Consider the following 20606-nt stretch of genomic DNA (forward strand, 5'->3'; position numbering starts at 1 on the left):
AGGGATGGTTCAACATCTGCAAATCAATCAATGTGATACACCACATTAACAAAACGAGGAATAAAAACCATATGATCATCTCAATAGATGCAGAGAAGGCTTTTGACAAGATCCAACATCCATTTATGATAAAAACTCTCAACAAAATAGGTATAGAAGGAAAGTACCTTAACATAATAAAGGCCATATATGACAAACCCACAGCCAACATCATACTCAATGGGGAAAAACTCAAAGCCATCCCTCTGAAAACAGGGACAAGACAAGGGTGCCCACTCTTGCCACTCTTATTCAACGCAGTACTGGAGGTTCTGGCCTGAGCAATTAGGCAAGAAAAAGGAATAAAAGGAATCCAAGTAGGCAACAAAGAAGTGAAACTCTCGCTGTTTGCAGATGACATGATCTTATATATAGAAAACCCTAAAGAATCCATTGGAAAACTATTAGAAATAATCAACAACTACAGCCAAGTTGCAGGGTACAAAATCAACTTACAGAAATCAGTTGCATTTCTATATACTAACAACGAACTAACAGAAAGAGAACTCAAGAAGATAATCCTGTTTACAATTGCAACAAAAAGAATAATAGGAGTAAATTTAACCAAGGAAGTGAAAGACCTATACAATGAAAACTATAAGACATTACTGAGTGAAATCAATGATGACATAAAGAAATGGAAAAAGATTCCATGCACTTGGATTGAAAGAATAAACATTGTTAAAATGTCCATACTACTGAAAGCAATCTACAGATTCAATGCAATCCCAATCAGAATCCCAAGGACATTCTCCACAGAAATAGAACAAAGAATACTAGCATTCATATGGGGCAACAAAAGACCCTGTATAGCTAAAGCAATCCTGAAAAAGAAGAACAAGGCTGGAGGCATCACAATCCCTGACTTCAAAACATACTACAAAGCAATAGTAATTAAAACAGCATGGTACTGGTACAAAAACAGACACACAGATCAATGGAACAGAATTGAAAGTCCAGAAATAAAACCTCACATCTACAGGCAGCTAATCTTTGACAAAGGAGCTAAGGACATACAGTGGAGAAAGGAAAGTCTCTTCAATAAATGGTGCTGGGGAAACTGGACAGCCACTTGCAAAAGAATGAAAGTAGACCATCTTCTTTCACCATACACAAAAATTAACTCGAAATGGATCAAAGACCTGAAGGTGAGACCTGAAACTATAAAACTCCTGGAGGAAAATATAGGTAGCACACTACTCATCATTAGCCATAAAGGGATCTTTTTGAATTCCATGTCTACTCAAACAAGGGAAACAAAAGAAAAAATAAACAAGTGGGACTTCTTCAGATTAAAGAGCTTCTGCAAAGCAAATGAAACCAGGATCAAAATGAATAGGGAACCCATCAGCTGGGAAAAAATATTTGCAAACCATATATCTGACAAGGGATTAATCTCCATAATATATAAGGAACTCACACAACTGAATAACAAAAAAAAAACAACCCAATCAAAAAATGGGCAGAGGAAATGAACAGACACTTCTCCAAAGAAGATATACAGATGGCCAATAGGCACATGAAAAGATGCTCAACATCACTAATCATCAGGGAAATGCAACTCAAAACCACGCTAAGATATCATCTTAGATGCGTTAGAATGGCTATAATCACCAAGACAAAAAGCAACAAGTGCTGGAGAGGCTGTGGAGAAATGGGAAGCCTAATCCACGGCTGGTGGGGATGCAAACTGGTGCAGCCTCTATGGAAAACAGTATGGAGATTCCTCAAAAAATTAAAAATAGAAATACCTTATGATTCAGCTATCCCACTACTGGGTATCTACCCAACGAACCTGAAATTAACAATCCAAAGAGGCTTATGCACCCCTATGTTCATCGCAGCATTGTTCACTGTAGCCAAGACATGGAAGCAACCCAAGTATCCCTCGACTGATGAATGGATAAAGAAAATGTGGTATATATATACACCATGGAATACTATTCAGCCATAAAAAAGACAAAATCGTCCCATTTGCAACAACATGGATGGACCTGGAGGGTATTATGTGAAGTGAAATAAGCCAGAAAGAGAAAGACAAGCAGTGCACAATTTCACTCATATGTGGAAGATAAACCAAGACACGGACAGAATAGAACTGTTTGGTGGTTGCCAGGGGCCAGGGGGGTGGGGGGTGGGGGGTGGGCACAAGGGGTGGAGGGATGCACTTGTATGGTGACTGATAAACAATAATGTACAACAAAAATTTCACAATAATTAGAAGAGTGGTTGTCAAAGTTTAGTTTGCATAAAAATCACCCAGTATGTTATTAGAATGCAGATTCTTGAGCCCACTCCCAGAGTTGGTAATTCTGTGGGTCAGGGGCTGGACTTCAGAAATCTACGTTTTTGAAATGGTACCCAGGCTGATGTTATTTGCAGGTATTCCTCTGACCGTACTTTAGAAATGCTGGATTAGGAAAAGAAGACTACAAAAGGAAAAACAATGGAATTATAAAAAGTGCTAAGTCCAGAAAGAGTCAAGAAAGGAGAGAAAAAGAAACAGAACAGGTAGGAAAAAGAGAAAGCATAGAAGACAGTAAAATTAAATTCAAATATGTACGTTATTATATTAAATGCAAACAAAATCAACTATATGCTGTTTAGAGAAACAGTATAAAATGTAGGTTGAAAGTAAAAGAATGGAAAAAGATGTATCTGTGGATACTTAAAAAACGTCTGTGGCTATGTTATGCGGCATGAGTCAAGATAGACTTTAAAGAAAGTGAAGACAAGGCTGTTTGTAGCAATGGTTTTCCATACAAAGGGGAAACAGAGGCATAGAGGAGGGAGGCGATGGCCACGGCCTGAGTCTAGAGCAGAAGCAAACGGGGTGATGCCCTGAGTTTTCCTGCCCTGTCTGTGCAGAGTTTGCACCTGCGGGTGGCCTGGTGGGACTTCTCCCCTGTGGCCCAGGATTTTAGTCTGATACAGGATTCCCAGGAGTCAAAGGGGAAGCAGCCCACTGGGTGCAATGGCTCGAAAGAGTGACTGTGCAGCCACCTGGTGTAGGGTGGGGAAAGGTATCAGGGAGCCAGGAGCCTACTTGGTCCCACTGACCAGGGGCGTGAGTTTGGTTAAACAGATCCAATCAGCAGGTGGACACTGAATTCCTAACCTTAAAGCCTCCTGCAGGACTGTGAGTGGACAGAGTAGTTAACAGTCATGTTTGCCCTCAAGGAGCTCAGTCTAGACAGGGGGCAGTCTACTCTAACCAAAATAAATATTTTGAGAACCAGCTGACCTAGAGGGCTTCCCTGGCTGCTTCTGACCAGCTGCCATTTTGACTACTTCAGACCTGGGCATAGAGGGCTAATGACACCTGTGTGTGCATGGTGGCATCTTAAGAGTTTCAAGTAACAGTGGTTAGCATGCTCCCAATTTTCAGATCTAAAATAGCATCCTTTGTCACATATTCCTCATCCTCTTCTTACCCTCTTTGATTTTCTTCTCAGCACTTAATACCAGCTGCTATTCTAATTTATGTCTGTTTGCTTATAATCTGTCATCCCCTCTAGAGTGTAAGCACCACATGGGCAAGAACTTTGTCGGTTTAGTTCACTCTCTCTCCAGTGCCTAGAGCAGTGCCTGGCGCTCTTGAAGGAAGAAGGACTTTGAGGTTGACTTGTGCCAGGTACTATGCTCAGTATGTTATATACATGATCTCACGTTATCCCAACAACTTTTGAGGTAGGTATCATCCCGTTTTACAGATGAGAAAACTGAGGCGCAAAGCAATTAAGAAAATGACCCAAGGTCACACAATTTGTTAAGTGGTAGAGGCTGGATTTGAATCCTGGTCTGACTAACCGTGAAACTCAACTGTTCCTCTTTCTCTGCTTTCCTTCTGCAGGGTCTGGGGACATGGCCAGAAGGGCTCTCAAGCTTGCTTCGTGGACCAGCATGGCTCTCGCCGCCTCTGGCTTCTACCTTTACAGTAACAAGTACTTGGACCCGAATGACTTTGGCGCTGTCAGGGTGGGCAGAGCAGTTGCTACGGTGGGTTTTTCTCATTTTGGGGGTGGCATAGGAAGTACAATATTACTTGCAGGTGTTCATACACGTAACAAATGGGCACACATGTGTGGGGATACATGTGTACCGTTACATGTGCAAAGCTCCCTCTCCACAGTTGCCCAGGTGTGGATGTGCACCCTCATGGACCCATATTTCTGTATGCGCTACCTCTGCCATCCTGAAGTTAAATGGAGCGGGATTGCTTGGGGTCTCTGTTCTGAAGCCTTTACATTTTAGGTTGTGTATCTTGTTTTGGTGACAGACTCAGGGGGCCGTGCTCCTCAACAAATGCATGTGGAAAGAGGACTTGGCAGCTTTGATTAAATTCTACCAGAAAACTTGGTCTTTCTCCACTGGGCTAGTGTGAATTGTTCCTGAGGTAGGCTCGTACTCAGAGCCTCTAGGCCTTGGAGAACTTTGGGGACCCCCTCCAATCCCCAAACTAACGGAGAATCTGAGTTGACTGTGTGACCATCGCAGGTTTTCTCCAGTGGCTCAGGAACATCGTTCTGGTGTGATCATGTCCTCTTAACTCTGCGGAAAGTGGCTCCCCCAGACGTGCCCATGAAATTGCCCCATTCCTGGGTAGATTGCCACATGCTTCAGGCTTTCTTTCCTCCTTTGTGTGCTGCAGGATGAGCTCATCCTTTCCTCCCCTCAGTATAGATATTCTCTGATGCACAGTCTGTTTGCGTGGTTGTCTAACTATTTCCTTAGTAGTCAGTGTTGTCAAGTCTTCTCCCTGGCCTTGCTCAGAGGGAGGCCACTGATGTGGTGCCTACCCGCTAGGGTCAGCTGAGTCATAGAATCAGGACAGACAAATAGATAAACAGGCCGTGGAATACGACTCAATTCCCAAGTGGTTACCGAGTGCCTTTTTTTGGGCCCAGCGTTGTCTTATATGCTTTGAGGGGTAGAAACGACTGTCTCCTCTAGAGCCAGCTTTGAGGGAGCTTCTGGTTGAGGATGCACACGTGAATGGGTCAAAAAACAACCTAAAGCCATGTGTTGGGTCAAAATGAGTGGCTCAGGTGACTGCTGCTGTGGGACCTCAGACACAGGAGTGAGCGCTGTGGGGTGGGAGTCAGGATGAGTGCCCTAGGGGAAGCAGGGTTTGATGGAACCTGAGGGATTTGAATAGGTAGAAAGGAGAGAGGAAGGTATTAACCAGTGCTTTATAAACCAGCCACTAGGCTGTGCCTTCTTTAAAGGCCAGGGTCTGGTCTTGATCAGCAGTGTGCACTGCTCAGTGATGGTCATGCTGGTGGTTGGTGTTTAGCAAGTATGTGTTGAATGGGATAAAGCTTTAGGGGGTGCAGACAAAGGACAGATTCCTCTCAATGTCAACCTTGTAAGCCCTTAACTTCTAGGGGCCTCAGCTGCTCAGTTCTGAAAAGGAAGGTTTAGGCTAGGTAACCCCCAAGCCTCTTCCATGCCTGAGATATCTGAGACCTTGTAATTTTCTGATTCATCAAGGATGAGGGGCCCTCTCCTCGAGTTTTGGCCGAGGGACCCGGAATCAAAACTTATGCGATCAGAGCAAACATAAATATGAAATGATGTTTATTTGTGATACAGAGAGGCAGGATAAGTTTATCCAACAGCATTCATTCAAGTAGTATTTACTGAGCATTTACCTATGTGCCTGGCACTGTGAAAGGTGCAGGGGGTACCGTGATGAACCAGAGGGGCAAGCCCCTGTGCTTACAGAGCTGAAATTCTGGCGAAGTGGAGACAGTCCGTATACAAGGGAACAAATGAGCAGGTAATTTTGGACGGTGGTTTGTTATGATAAATAGTTGAGAGTTCCTGGTGGGTGGGGGCAACTTTAGACTGGGGCTCTTTGCAGAAGTGGCATTTGTGCAGAGCTCTGAATGACAGGAAGAAGCCAGCCAGGCTAAGATCTGGGGGCAGAGCACCTTAGGGGTGGCACTGTCCACGCCTCCAGACATACCCGCCTGTGTCGGGGCCTGCAGCTGCAGGGCGTGGGCACAGGAGTAATATTTGATGTCTGGGCGCTAAGCCTTTCTCTTCCTTGGTTAACAGACAGCTGTCATCAGTTATGACTATCTCACCTCCCTGAGGAGTGTCCCCTATGGCTCAGAGGAGTACGTGCAGCTTCGATCCAAGGTAAGAGACCTGTGGGACCCAACTGAGCCAGGCCAGGACTGGATAAGTCCTAAGTGGCTGCAAAGCCAGCAAGCTTCTTGTGTGCAGCTGGAGGTGGGCACGGGGCAGTGTGGGGATTGAGGCTGGGGGCTTGGGAGGAAAGAGAGGAGGACCATCTCCTCATTCACTCAGAGGTGTTTTAGTGCTGATGGGCGGGGCTGCCAGGCCGACATCAAGCTGGATCCTGTGGTACTGAGGTTATGAACCTACAAGGCACTGTCAGGGAGGCTGGTGTGTGTTTCTGGGGAGTGCAAGTCTCTGGGATGACTCAGGAGGGATGTGGGCTCTGTCCCTGAGATAACTCAGCCGGCTCCCAAACTGCTTTGTTAGGCAAAACCCACCTGAAGGAGGTTAACTGCTTTCCTGTCCTCTGAAGGCTACATGGGGGCCTCTTGTAGGCCTCTGAGTGGAGCTGTGGACCCCACACGTCCTGTCCTCACTTGGAACAGGGTAGTTGATTTTGATGCTATGTCTAGATGTCCCAGAGAATTGGGGGATCAAGCAAGAGGGCATTTTTGTGGATGTAAGTTGAGCTTGGGGTCAAGTGTAGATACCTTTGGTTCTTCCAGAGAGAAGCTTCTGATAGATCTGTGTGTCTTTGCTCAGCCTGGAATGTCCTTTCCCCCTTAGAAAATTCCTAGTCATCCTTCTGAACTCAGCTCGAACACCTTTCCTCTGTGACACCTTCCTTCTCAATTATTCTAGGTAGATGGAATAATTAGTTTTTAAATTTTTTATTTAAACTTTTCATTATAGAAATTTCAACCATTAACAAGAGTAGAGAGAATAGTATCATGAACTCCTATGGAACTATCATCCAGCTTCAGAAATGATCAACATTTTGTCAATCTTGTTTCATTGACTCTCTCCTTTATTTATTTATTCATTAATTTAATTATTTACTACTTTTTGCTGTAATATTTAAAAGCAAATCTCAGGCATCATCTTATTTCATTTGTAGATACTTTAGTATGTATCTCTAATAGATAAGGACCTTAACAAAAACTGAACTACAATACCATGATCGTCCCTAACAAAATAACAGTAATTCCTTAATAACCTCTAATAGCTAGTCCATATTCGAATCTCCCTTGTTGTCCTCAAAATGTCTTTTTATAGTTGGTTTGTTCAAATCTGAATCCAAACAAGGTACATATATTGCGTTTGGTTGATGTTTCCTAAATCTTTTAAAATCTATAACATTTCCCCTCCCTCCCCCGTTTTTTTTTTTTTTAGCTATTTGCTTGTTGAAGAAACCAGATCATTTATCGTATAGAGTTTTCCACATTCAGGATTTGGCTGATTGCTTCCTCAAAGTGTCATTTAATGAGAAATAGATTTGCCTGGTACACAATTCAAAATAGATAGTATTTGAACATACAAAATGATCTTCCTATCCCTGTTCCTCAGGTACCCAATTTTCCTGCCTGGAGGCAATCATTATGTCCTATGTATCCTTCCAGGGTTGTATTCCTATTTGAATTTAATCACACTATCTTCTATATTCTTGCCTCAGATGATAGTTGGTTACATGACTTTTTCTCTCTTTAGACTATAGATTCCTTTAGATCATGAATTGGGTCTTCTTTGTATTTTCTACCTCTAGCCATGATGCCTAGGACCGAGTTGATTTAATGTCTGTTTCAACGCCAGGCTGCACCCTGCTAGCTCCTTGCCTTGGGAGAGGCCCCAGAAAGAGTGCAGAGTTTGTAGTCAGAAGACCTGAATTTGTGCCTTGGCTTTGGGAATGTCATTTAATCTTTTGGAGCTGCCATTTTCCTTGTCTGTAGACTAGAGAGGGTGATGCCACCTACTGAGGATTATATAGCTAATATCTGAGACAGTGCCTTGTGAAATGTATGTGTAAAGCAGGGATCAAAAATAAGTCAGATGTCTACTAAAAGGTGTACTCCATGAGGACAGAGACTTGCTCTGTGCTGTATCTCCATGTCTGCAGCACCCACAACAGTACCCAGGACACAGTAGGTCGTGAATAAAGGTTTGTTGAATGAATGAATGAAATGTTAGTTTTTATTGGAAGATCTCAAAGCCCCTGCCTATGAGACTTAATGCCCCCCTGCTTTTCTCTTGTTATATTGTGGCGGCTGCATGTTGCTGTGATGCTGACAGCTATGCCACTGGTATGTCAAATACCAGCAGGGTCACCCATGGTGGACAGGTTTTAGCAGAGCTTCCAGTCTAAGACAGACTAGGAAAAAGGACCTGGCCACCCACTTTCAAAAAATTGCCTATGAAAACCCTATGGATAACAACAGAGCATTGTCTGACATAGCACCAGAAGGTGAGAGGATGGCACAAAAAGACTGGGCAGGATTCTGCTTTGCTGTACACAGGGTCGCTAGGAGCTGGGATCGACCAGATGGCATTAACAACAACAACAAATCTTTTCCCTGCCCCACTTTCTCCATCTAACTAGTGCTATGGGCCTTGGAACCCATCAGAGTGACATTCTGCACAGATAGGTCCAGGCCAGGGCACAGGGGCAAGCCCACTGCAGAGCAGGCAGGAGGATGGGTGTCGTGGAGACTATTGCCCTTTGTGTGTAAGTCAGCTGAAAGGCAGTGGTGCAGTGGCTCCTGGAGAAGTTGACAGCTTTGAGGGATGCGGTAAGGAAAGTGCAGCGTGGCATTCGAGAAGAGGGCAGCATGTGGTGGCTGGCACCAGATAACAGAGTATAGGCTGGTCCCCGGGTTGTGCTTGGGAAGTGGGAGCCGGCTGGCACTAAAGAGCATGAGTAAATACTGCAGGAGTGTTTCCTTTCATCGGAACACTTATCCGTTCTTGTCTGCGTGACTGATAAAGGAGTGAGCGAAGGGTAAAACATAATTATTTCACTTGTCAAGCCAGTGTCTCCAGGTCCTGGAGTATGCCAGAGCCAGGAGATGAGCTTGGCAGGCAGCGACTTAGAGAAGCACTTTCAAGGTTGGTTCTCAGCTGGCTGGGATCTCAGTGACTCAGCTCTTCAGGAGGGAGTGGGAGCTCATGTGAAAGAGTGTTTTCTAGGAGTCCAGTGGCACTTTGCTAGGCAGCTGAAGGGGTGGGGCAGGGCCCAGATGCTTTGGAGAATCAGACTCCTGGTACCAAGGATGCCTATAAACAGAGATGACAGGTGTGGAGTGGTCTGTCCGTAAAGCAGAAAGAAGTTATGGCTGGTACAGACATCCAGGCAGTGGGCTGGAGGAGGCAGGACTGAGTTGATTCTGACCAAGGAATTGGGGTATAGTGGACATATAGGTGGTTTGAGTGGGGCTCACCACATCCTCAGCTCTGTGTGACTTAGGCTCTCAGTGGGGTCCATTCCTTGGGCCCTAGAGATTGATTTAGGGATGGGCATCTGAGCCAGTGCTGGCCAGTGAGCATGAGGTCCAGGACTTTTTAGGGAATAGTAGCTGTCTTTTCTGCTGGGTTAGCTGACAGTATAGGGTGTTGGCTTAGAGCTATTGGCAGCCATCTTGCCACCATGAGGGGAAAGCCTGCCTGTGAATGGAACCAGTGTTATTGAGAGATGTTGTTTGAGTCCCTAGATCAAGCTGAGCCTGAAGCTAGACTACCACTGGACTTTTTAGTTATGTGTGCCAGGAAATTATCTTTTTGCTTAAGATAGTTTGAGTTCAGTTGTCTTACTTGCAACCGAATGAGTCCTGATACCCTGGGTACTCTTGGAGAAGCATGCTGGATCTTAAAGCATAGTTAGGGTTTTGATAGTTCACAGGAGGACCAGTAACTCAAGGGAAGAAATGAAATTCAGAAATTCCAAAACTTAAAGAGAGTGAGGAGAGATTTGGATGGTGCTGGGCAGAATTCCAGCTATTTTGCACCTGGAGCCAGGTCCTTAGGCTCCTGGTCCCCCACCAAGCACCTCTGCTTCCCTGTCTGTAAAGTGATAGCAGTGGCCTTTGCCCCAGATGAGTTTGTAAGAACAGAAATGAGAAGCTTTACTAAGTTAGAGACTGTGGATTATTTAATCCAGCCAGAGAGGAGATTCCGAAGCACAGTTTACTTCAGTGGCTCCTTATCATTTTATTTATTTATTTATTTTTTTTGTGAGGAAGATCAGCCCTGAGCTAACATCAGATGCCAATCCTCCTCTTTTTTGCCGAGGAAGATTCGCCCTAAGCTAACTTCCGTCCCCATCTTCCTCTACTTTATATGGGACGCCGCCACAGCATGGCTTGCCAAGCAGTGCATCGGTGCGCGCCCGGGATCCGAACCAGCGAACCCCGGGCTACCGATGTGGAGCGCACGCACTTAACCGCTTGTGCCACCGGGCCGGCCCCTCCTTATCATTTTAATGAGCAAGTTAGTGATTTTCTATATTCCTTATTTCTACATTTATTAATTGGAATTGTTGTATAAGAAAGAGCTGTCCCTTCTCTCTCAGTTGTTTAATTATTTTTATCGGTATGAACTTATGGTTATTTATTTTATTCTATGGATTACAATCCAAAATAATCATTATTTATTTTTATTGCTCAAATTATTCCCACTTTGCCCATTGGGAGCTCCTTCAGGTTGGCTCCTGTGTTCTTTTGATATGCCCCCATCATTTTTCGAGTGCTATCTTATCTTTCTGGTACCACAAGATGCCCCAGGCTCATCTTGTGTTTTCCTTGCCCCAGCTCTGGAATCAACCACTTCTCCAAGGAGCCCTGGTTTCTTCTATTGAACAATGATATTTAGAAACCAATGTGTGGAGGCTAGATATGCATATTGCTGCTGGGGTGCCATTGTTTCCAGGCCCTCCCTGGAGACAGAGCTAGGAAATATATTTATGTGCACCTACTCATGCATACACATATCTATTTGTATATGTTCAGGGGGCTGGCCTGGTGGCGTAGTGGTTAAGTTCACGTGCTCTGATTCAGCGGCCTGGGGTTCGCAGGTTCGGATCCTGGGCACGGACATACACACTGCTCATCAAGCCATGCTGTGGTGGCATCCCACATACAAAATAGAAGAATATTGGCACAGATGTTAGCTCAGGGCCGCTCTTCCTCACCAAAAAAAAAAAAAATTGTAAACAACAAAACTGTGAGTTCGTACTGATATCTCCAACTCCAGTCTAACACCACAGAGTTCATTTTAGCCTTCTCTCTTTCCTTATATGTAATTTATTTCTATGACAGTGAGAAACTTGCCTCTTCTTATCTACAATATGTTTACTTATTTGTTCAACCCTAGTATACTCCAACGTAGCTAAGACCCCTGATGCATAGAGGAGCAGAGAGAATGGCCTAAGATGAGTGAGGTTGAATGAATTAAGGGGCATTTGAGCTGAGTTTGGAAAAGTAGGTAAGATTGGAACATGTAGCATTAGGGACAAGGTGATTTTGGGTGAGGTGGATGGTAGAATTTGGGGATTATCTATAAGAACCAGAGATTAGTTCAGTGTTACTGAAGACGAGAGTATGGGTGAGTGAAGGGGCATACTGGCAGACAGAATTAGAGCTAGGTCACAGAGGGACTAAAGGGAAAGTTTTATACCATAGGCAGTAGGGAGCCATGGAAAGTTCTATAGTAAACTTTTATTAAGCCTTCAATGAATGAGAAGGCTTAAAGTTTTCAGTTACTTAATATTTTTTGAGCTTCAACTTTGTGTCTGACCATGAATAGAAGTGTGTGTGTGTGTGTGTGTGTGTGTGTGTGTGAGAGAGAGAGAGAGAGAGAGAGAGCACAAGATCGCATTCGCCTTTTCCTTCCTTAGAGTCCTATATAGGGAGGGGCCCTTGATTGCTGCTGTGACAGGGAAGCTTTTTAGCTGAGTTCAGTTTCTTGTTGCTGAGTAGGTGCCAGAGCTCCCATGGTATCAGATGCTTCAGGTCAGCAGTGTGTGTGTGTCATATTAGTTACTATAATCCTTAATATTTGGGCTTGAGGAGGGAATGATTGATACTCTTTTCCTCCTTGCCTGAGAAGCAGAACCAAGGAGATGCAGGACTCTGCCAGGTAGAGATCAAAATGTCAGCTTTATTTCTGATAAATGCTGGGCTGGAGCATGTGGCTTGGGTCTGTGAGCAAATGGGCTTGTTACAGTTCACCCTTGAGTCTGATAGACTTACCTACCCAGGCACAGACATGGCTGGACAAGCCTCTCAGACGCGGTCTGCCTCGTAGGGCAGGGAGGAGCTGAATACCAGTGCTCCAGGGGAGGAGGTGAACTGAGCATGCTCTGTTTCTTCTCCCAAACCCGCCAATCAGATTGGTGATTCCTCCCCCGACAGGGAGTGAGGGAGAGGTCAGGAGCATTACACTCTAATGGGGCCCCTCCACGTGCTCGAATGAAACTTAGGGGTAGGAGATTCACCTGCAGTATTTACCTTCTGAAGGGGAAGTAGCTGGAAATTTGCTCTAAGAACCTTCTGTAGCCATTAAATTCTGCTAACCTTTACACCTGACGTTTTTCAGGGACACAGGCTGCTTCGGGCTTGAATGTGGGATAGGAATTTCGGCATTATTGAAATCTATGTTTAGAGGGAGGGGTCATATGCTGTCACCCTTTAGAACCATGGCATATAGTAGGGTGTTGTGGGGGAAGAGGGGCTCCATTTCTGACCAGTGGATATTGGCCAGAGAAGTAGAGTAAGGGGCTAAGGTAGTGCAATGACTCTATTTATAATGATTCCACTGAATTTGAGCAAGACATCTTCGGCGTCAGCTAGCTCAAGCCTCTAATGTACAGATGTGGAACTGGGGGTCCAGAGGCGTGATGTGGTTTCTTTAGGACCCCATAGGTTTGTGGCAGATCATGGACTCGGTCTTGGACATCCGGATCTTGCCCAATCTCATGTTCTTTGCATTTTGTAATTGGTTGTCTCCGTTGATCCACTTCCAACCTGAGAGAAAGCGCCAAGTTGGGTAGAAGTTGGAACCAAAGATGCCGACTAGCTGCTCCTGCTGGGCTTCCGTCTCTTGCTGGTCCATGCCCCCTGGTGTGAGGCTCTGGTGCTGCCTGGAGTGGGTTTGGGAAACACTGGGGAGGAGGAAGAAGGGCAAGAGAGCTGCCTCCCTGGAATTCTTTTACTCATTTAATCAATTAATTAACAAATATTAATCCAACAAATATATGGAATCTGCATCCCCCATTGGAGGGGAGTGTAGACCCTCCAAAGGACTCAGTAGATGCTAGCTCTGCTTTGGGAAAGTATTTCAACTCTTAAGCTATTGAACGGCTGCCAGTTTGGAGGGTAACTGTAGTACCAGCTTAGTGAAGGTATGAGAATTCAGTAAGCATTTTAAAGATCTTGTTGCTCTGCAAGGGGAACTGTAGCAGTGTCTGGCTCTTTAGGAATATTCTCTGATACCTGGGAACTGTCCTGGCCAAACCAGGGCATGTCTTCGCCATTCTTCCACCTATCTATTATTTTAACCACCATTAACAGAGCTTGCTGTGTGCAGGTCCTCGTGAGGCTCAGGCTCAGAGGATATAGAGGGAAATAAGACTTACCCTCTGTCCTCCAGTTGCTCACAGTCTAGTCGGGGAAGCAGGCGTGAAATCACCAGTTGCAGAAGGATCAATTTGTCTTCATTCCAGCTCTGGCCCCTGACAGCAACTAACTCCCAGCCAAGCGAAGCGAGGGTCAGGAGCCCTGCATGAGAGTGGGCCTAAGCCAGCCTGGGATGTGGGGTGATGAGGGGGGTACATGCCCGGGAAGGTCTCCTCTGGAGTAGTGGTATTGAATTGTGCCACAGTTCCTTTGCATGTGCGGTGTCTGTCAACCTGGCGTGGAAGCTTTTAGTGAGTTTTCATGCACTCTGTCCCTCAGACCCCCTTTTGCTGCTTTTGCTCATCACCATGGAACATTGGTCTGAAAATGTTCTGCATAGAGGAGGAGGAAAATTGAATCCTGCTGTCTTGGTGACTGGCTTTCTCCGAGTTTGTGATAATTTCTGCAGGAGCATGAGCTGCATTTAATTTGCTCTGGTTGGGTCATCTAAGGACCAGGCCTGGGGGATAGGGAGACAGAGCCTGCGATTGAATCCAGCACCTCCTTTTTAGCTTTCTGTGTACCAAACCTTTCCGAGTACTGCATCACAAACGTGCACAGCTTTCTCCAGTGGCCCGGATCCCAAAGCCTTTCTGATTCAGGGAGAATTCCATGTGAGTGGGCTCTTGGGCCTTGGTGTGGTCTGGGGAGAGACTTGGTGGGGTCCAGTCCCGTCAGTGGAGACCCCAGGGGAAAATGTGGCATGGCTCGAGCTTGCCTCTGGAGACTGGGCTCCTTGTGTGCCGGCCTCTCTGTAGTGCCCAGGCAGACCACGCAAAGCCGGGTTACCCTCTGGATTGCTCTAGACTTGTCAGTGACCTGTGACAGGGTCCCGTCTTGCCATGTATGCATACCTCTTGTCTTTTTAAAAACACGTGAAATATATAAGACCTACGAAAAGGTATAAAAATAATTTAGTGATCGCCCTTGTACCCACTGCCCAATTTCAGAAATAATACCTTACCTACAGCTGTAGCCCCTGGGATTTCTTTCCTGATTCCAGCCTTCCTCCTACATAACCAGGAGCACGCACTATCTTGAGTTCATTGTTTATCATTCCTGTGCACTCCTTTGTAACCAACTATTCATGTATTTGTATGATAGTTTTCATTCTATTGACTCTTTTTCCTTTACTTGGTTTTGCTCTAAGCAAACATATCTGTGAAATTACAGGTTTAATAGGCTAGCTGTCTCTTTTTTGGGAGATCTAATGCACATACAAATAAAAAGTGTTCTCTCAAAATTGCCTCTTGCACCACTTTTTTGCACACTGTCACTGGTACCGGTCACACTTGGAGAAGCACAGGCTGCACCATCTGTGGCAGATGCTGGGCCAAACTCTGGCTTGCAGCCACCATTGCCTCCATCTTTCCCCTGCTGGGTTTAGGCCACTCTTTCCAACTCTTCTCTTCTCCTAGCTCACTCTGTTTATCTCCTGGGGCTGCTTCGGGCTGGGAGCTGCCTGATGGGATGGTACTTGCTGCTGCTGCTCAGAAGCAGTGATCCCTTTCCAAAGGCCCTAGCTGAAATGAGACAAAACAAGCCCTTGGGTTTCTGGTGATGCGAGGCCATTGCTGTGTGCTGGGCATCTCTCCATCCTGATCAGCGTGATGATCACCATTAGCTAATTCCTCATTTGCATGTGTCTGTGGCTCCCTTGCCTATATGGGCTGCCTGGACACACAGGGCTGGCTTCCTGCTGCCGTAGAGCTACTCTCCAACTGTCCTGCCACCTGGTTCTTGTGGCGTGGTTGGAGGGCAGAGTGCCCTGCTCCCCAGAGATTGTACTGTGTGGAGGTACCGCATTAGCCTGCACCTGATGGGGCAGGAGCCGGAGAAACTCCAGCTTCAGCCTGTCCTCACCCATCTCGGACCCCATCCCAGACCACCCATGGCTGTGCTTCTCATTGCTGGTTGCTTTTTCCACTGAAACGCCCCGCAGTTTCCTTTCCTGCCCTGGACTGGCTAATTCCATCACATCCAAGCTGTTTCTTCCTCTCCTGAGGGTAGTGAAGGGAAATGGGATGAAGCTACATGGTGAGGGATTCGGGGTAGGCATAAGCTAGGACTTCCTTACAGCTAAGGTAGTCTATACTAGAGTGGGTTATAAGGGACAGTTGTGAAATCTATCTGGAAGGGCAGCATTCCGGAAACAGAAGAGATTCTGTCTGTCTCGCATGGAGATGGGAATGTGACAGCTCATTGGTGGTTCCCAACTTGTCGGATGATCAGAGTCACCTGGGGAGCCTTATAAATGCAGATTCCTAGACCCTATACTCCAAAGATTTGTTTCCAATGATTCTGGGGCGAGGCCTGGAAAACCATATTTTTAGTGAGTTGCCCAGGTGGGCTCCTGGTGCTAAAAACAAGTGTTTACATTGACTGAACACTGTGGGGCGGGCAGTGTGCTAAGAGTGCTCTCTATATTATCTCCTTTAACTTCACAACAACCCTATGAAGTAGATACTATTTATCATCTCCACTTCACAGATGAAGAAACTGAGGCACAGGCAGATTAAGTGACTTGTCCGAGGGCCACAGCTGGTAAGCGGGTGTATTAGTTTCCTGTGATGGCCATAACAAATTACCACAAATTGGATGGCTAACGACAAGAGAAATTTATTCTCCTACAGTTCTGGAGGCCAGAAGTCCAAAATCAAGGTGCCGACAGGGCCGTGCTGCTTCTGGAGGCTCGAGGGAAGAATCCTTCTTTGCTGCTTCTAGCTTCTGGCGGCTCCAGGGATTCCTTGTGGCTGCATCTCCAATCTCTGCTTCCGTCTTCTCTTCTCTTTCTTGTAAGGACACTTGCCATTGGATTTAGGGTCTACCTGGGCAATCCACGATGATCCTTCTGAAGATTCTTAACTTAATTAGATCTGCAAGGACCGTTTTTTTCAAATAAGGTCAGAATCACAGGGGCTGGGGGCTTGGACATGGGCGTATCTTTTGGGATGCCATCATTCAACCCACTACAGGGTCATTGATTTAATCCCAAATAGTGTGACTCCTGAGCCTGTGCCTGTAACCACTTGACTTCCCAGCTCTCTCCTCTGGACTAGATGAGCTTCCGGGGCTCCTCTAGGCCAGCAGTTGAGGCGTGGATGTCCTTCCGTATTGGGGAGTTGGAGCCTTGTGTCAAGCCTTAGCAAACGGGTGTTTTCCTCCACCCCTCTCCCATCCCCTCAGCCCCCTGCTGTTGCTCCTGAAACCCTTTGGGCTGTTCATCTCAGACCCTGCAATTCTCACACCTTAATGTGCTCGGGAGGTTAGGGGCGGGGGCTACGAGACCACACTCATTCCGGCTTCGGGCGAGATGCATTTCTCTTGCCTCAGTGGCCACGTCTCCAAAGTGGGAGTCGCTGGAAGAGCGGGGTGGAGGGAGGGCCTCGTAGAACTAATCAAGTTGATGGAAGGAGCTCCGTAGCTGTGAGGGTGATTTAGGCGCTTGCTAACAACACTAATAATCTAATAGCCTGCTCTTGATTTCCTGCTTCTCACTGTCTTGGCCCCCAGCAGCTATTTTCTACCAAATTAAAATCCACTCAGCTCCCTCCCTGTCCCTGAATAAAACTACCCTCAAAGCTCTCGCTTGTTACAGCACGACTTTTTAATTGACTTTGCCTGGTAGAACCGTGAGACATATGTCCAATTAGCAGAATAACTTCCCTTAAATATACAAATAAACTGTTGACTGATCATGGCGGGACATATGTGAGGCTAATTTAAGGCCATGTGGTTCAGGAACGGGGGCACTGCCCCCTCCCCCACCCCCAGTCTGTCTCCTTCCCTCCAATTTCTTGCTTATGGGACCGATCTTCATGCCCCACACTCTATAGGATGAAGAGGGCTGTGCCGGGTCACAGCGCAGAGTACCTAATCCCTAAGCCACTCACTATTCATACAGTCAGTTGTGCAGCAAATATTTATTAAGCACCTACCGTGTGCCAGGCACTATGCGAGGTGCTGGGTGTACAATGGTCTATTCTTGAGGGGATAAGAGATAACTAACAATTGATGGAACTCACAAGAACCTCTGCTCCGGGGGGGCAGGGACTCGGTCTGTTTTGCTTGCTGCTGTATCCTCAGCACTTAGAACAGTGCTTGGCACACCACGGGCTCAGTAAATACGTTTCAGTGAATCAACGAGGTACGTAAACAAGATAACGTCAGCTCTTGCTGAGTGCCCTAAAAGAGGTAAAATGTGGTTGTGGGATAGGAAATGAGTGAAGCTGGGCTGGGGAAGGGCTCTTGGATGTGGGGTTTTTCAGTTGAAACTGAAAAGTGGTGAAAGATCCAGCAGGTGAAGAGCTGGGAGAACATTGCTAGAGGAGGAGGCTGGGCGGGCTACGTAATTTACAGGGCCCAGTGCAAGATGAAAATGCGGGGCTCTGGCTGCGGGTGGGGACGTCAGTCTCCCCTTCCTGTGGCCCTGTGCCCCAACTCGCAGTGGATGGGCTGCTCTCGAGAGATTGCAGTCTGTTTGCTGGGATGTGCTCAGGCTCTGGGTTGGGGGTGGGGGAGAGGTCCCTCTGGAGTCACCTGTTGAACTTGCTGTGGTGATGCTAGTCTGGGATGGGGGTGGATACTGACGTGTATACCACCCCAACCCTTCCTATGCCTGCACTTGGGCCTCCCGCAGGGACGAAGGGCAATGGCAGAATGCAGGCCTCCCCCACCAATGTGACCTGGTTGCCACCCTGGGTGGAGAGCAGCCTTGATTGTGGGGTGGAGGTGGGGAGGCTGGGTGGAGCCAGGGTAGGGGGTGGGGGCGAGGAGTGGGCAGCCGAGAACCCACTGGGGAGGTGGGGGTGTGTGTGAGCTGAATCTCCCAGCGCATGCTCCGTGGTCCCATCAGCCTTCACTTGCAAAACACAGATTCAAAGGTAAAGAATTTCAAGACAGCTACTGTATTAGTTTCCTATTGCTGTTGTAACAAACTACCACAAACTTAGTGGCTTACAGCAATACAAATTGATTCTCTTATGGTTGTGGAGGTCGGAAGTCTAAAATGGTTCTCACTGGACTAAAATGAGTGTGTCAGCAGAGCTGCATGCCTTCTGGAGGCTCTAGGGGAGAATCCATTTCCTTGTCTTTTCCAGCTTCTAGAGGCCGCCTGCATTCCTTGGCTCATGGCCCCCTTTCTCTATCTTCACAGCCAGCCACGTGTCCTTCTCAGGCTGCCGTTTCTCTGGTTCTCTTCTTGCGCCTCCTTCTTCCACTTAAGACCATTGTGGTTACACTGGGCCCACTTGGATAATCGGAGACAATATAGCTCAAGGTCACCTGGTCAGCACCCCTAATTTCTTCTGCAATCTTAATTCCCCTTTGCCATGTAAGGTAACACATTCACAGGTTCAGGGATTAGGTGGTGGACATCTTTGTCGCGGGGGGTGGGGGGGCGTTATTTTGTTTTCCACATTAAACCACAAGTGTGGGGCCCAGCGTGACCGCACTGGTCGCGTGCCCATGAAGCTGGCCCTGGAGGAGGAAACTGTGCGCCTAAAACCCCCTGAGATGGGAGTGAGCTTGGCTTGTTTAAGGACTTGAAAGGAGGCCTGCATGATGGACCAGAGTGAATGACAGGGCACATGCTACAAAATGAGATGGGAGAGGCTGGCTCAGGTCACAGACACAGGCCTTCTAGGCCACAGCAAAGAGTTAGGAACAGCACGCTGGGGTCTGCCTTCGAATCTTTAAAAAAAGCGTCTGATTTTTTGAATGAAACAAAAAATTTCCAATGTAATTAAAAAGTAGAGAGAATAATATGGTGAACCCGATACCTAGCACCTACATCTAAAATATATTGCCGTAATTCTTTATTTTTTTGCTAAAGAATTTTAAGATACGGAAATCATGGCTTTTCATCTGAAATTTCAGTGTGCGTCTCTCACAGCTGACATTTTTCTAAGTATTCCGTCACTGTCCCAGTAAATGAAATTAACGAGTGCTTTAACTTCATCTAATTCCCGTGTTGTCCCACGAATGCCCTGCCCATTGATCTTCATGTTACACTTGAACTTTGTCCCTATTCCCTCTTTCTGAGGTTAGAGTGAGGCGTCCTTCCTTATATCTTTCAGGATCTTGCCTTCTGTTCCTTCCTGCCAGCACCAGAGATCTCAAGGCTGGGGGGAAATGAAAAAGACTCCTGTCCCATACCCAGGCCTGTGGCCTGAACAGGGATGAAGGGGAGGGGAAGGGAAGCGGGCTGGTTGGATATGTTATTCTGCTTGTGGCCTAACAGTTGTTTTTCTTCCTGTAATTGCCATTCCAGAAATGCCCTCACTCTTCTAGCCACAGAGCAACTGTTGAGAACAAATTAATTATGCATCTTCTCAGTGTGTGTGATTAAGGGGCAGATGGAGGGAAGGGTTCTCTTCAGTTTTTCTGGCAACTAGGTTCCCAAATGGATGCTTTCCAGACCAGAGAGTGCATGTCCTGGGCTCCGGTGGGCATCTGGGTTTATCTGTGTAGTGGCAGGCTTGCTTACTGGTGGGCAGAGTCACAAGTTGCCAGTAATAATATTATTAATCCCTTAATTTGCAGCACATTCGCTGTTTGCTGAGGGCTTGCACACTCACATCAGCTCATTTGCTGGGATTTCAGGAATGCTGGAACAACTTTCTTTGCTTAATACCTCCCTAAATCATTGCTGATGCTTGTAATTCCACCATTAGAGATTAATTTCTTTGGCCTAAAACTCTATTCCCTATTAAAATGCAAGTATCCTTGGCAGCTGTGTAGCATGTTTTATTCATTAAGCTTTCTCAGCCACTAGCAGCTGCCCCCGCCAACTACCCCTCCTGCAACTTTCTTTTTAGGATGGCCTTCTCTGAAACAGAACCTATGTTTGGAACCTCTCCCATTCTGTAGAACTCT

The 20606-nt window shown here is 46.4% G+C and overlaps 1 protein-coding gene across 4 annotated transcripts in view; it reads left to right on the forward strand.

The window, feature by feature from the left end:
* The window catches only part of ADCK1 (aarF domain containing kinase 1), a 141242-nt gene that overhangs the window by 34149 nt on the left and 86487 nt on the right, over positions 1-20606 (forward strand). For all 4 annotated transcript variants that reach the window (XM_058567461.1, XM_058567462.1, XM_058567460.1 and 1 more), the window contains 2 exons: positions 3893-4038; positions 6103-6186. In XM_058567461.1, the coding sequence (XP_058423444.1) occupies positions 3893-4038; positions 6103-6186 (230 nt within the window). The remainder of the gene's footprint in view (positions 1-3892; positions 4039-6102; positions 6187-20606) is intronic.

Source organism: Diceros bicornis, chromosome 24 (assembly GCF_020826845.1).
Source record: "Diceros bicornis minor isolate mBicDic1 chromosome 24, mDicBic1.mat.cur, whole genome shotgun sequence".
In the NCBI taxonomy this organism is placed as follows: Eukaryota; Metazoa; Chordata; class Mammalia; order Perissodactyla; family Rhinocerotidae; genus Diceros; species Diceros bicornis.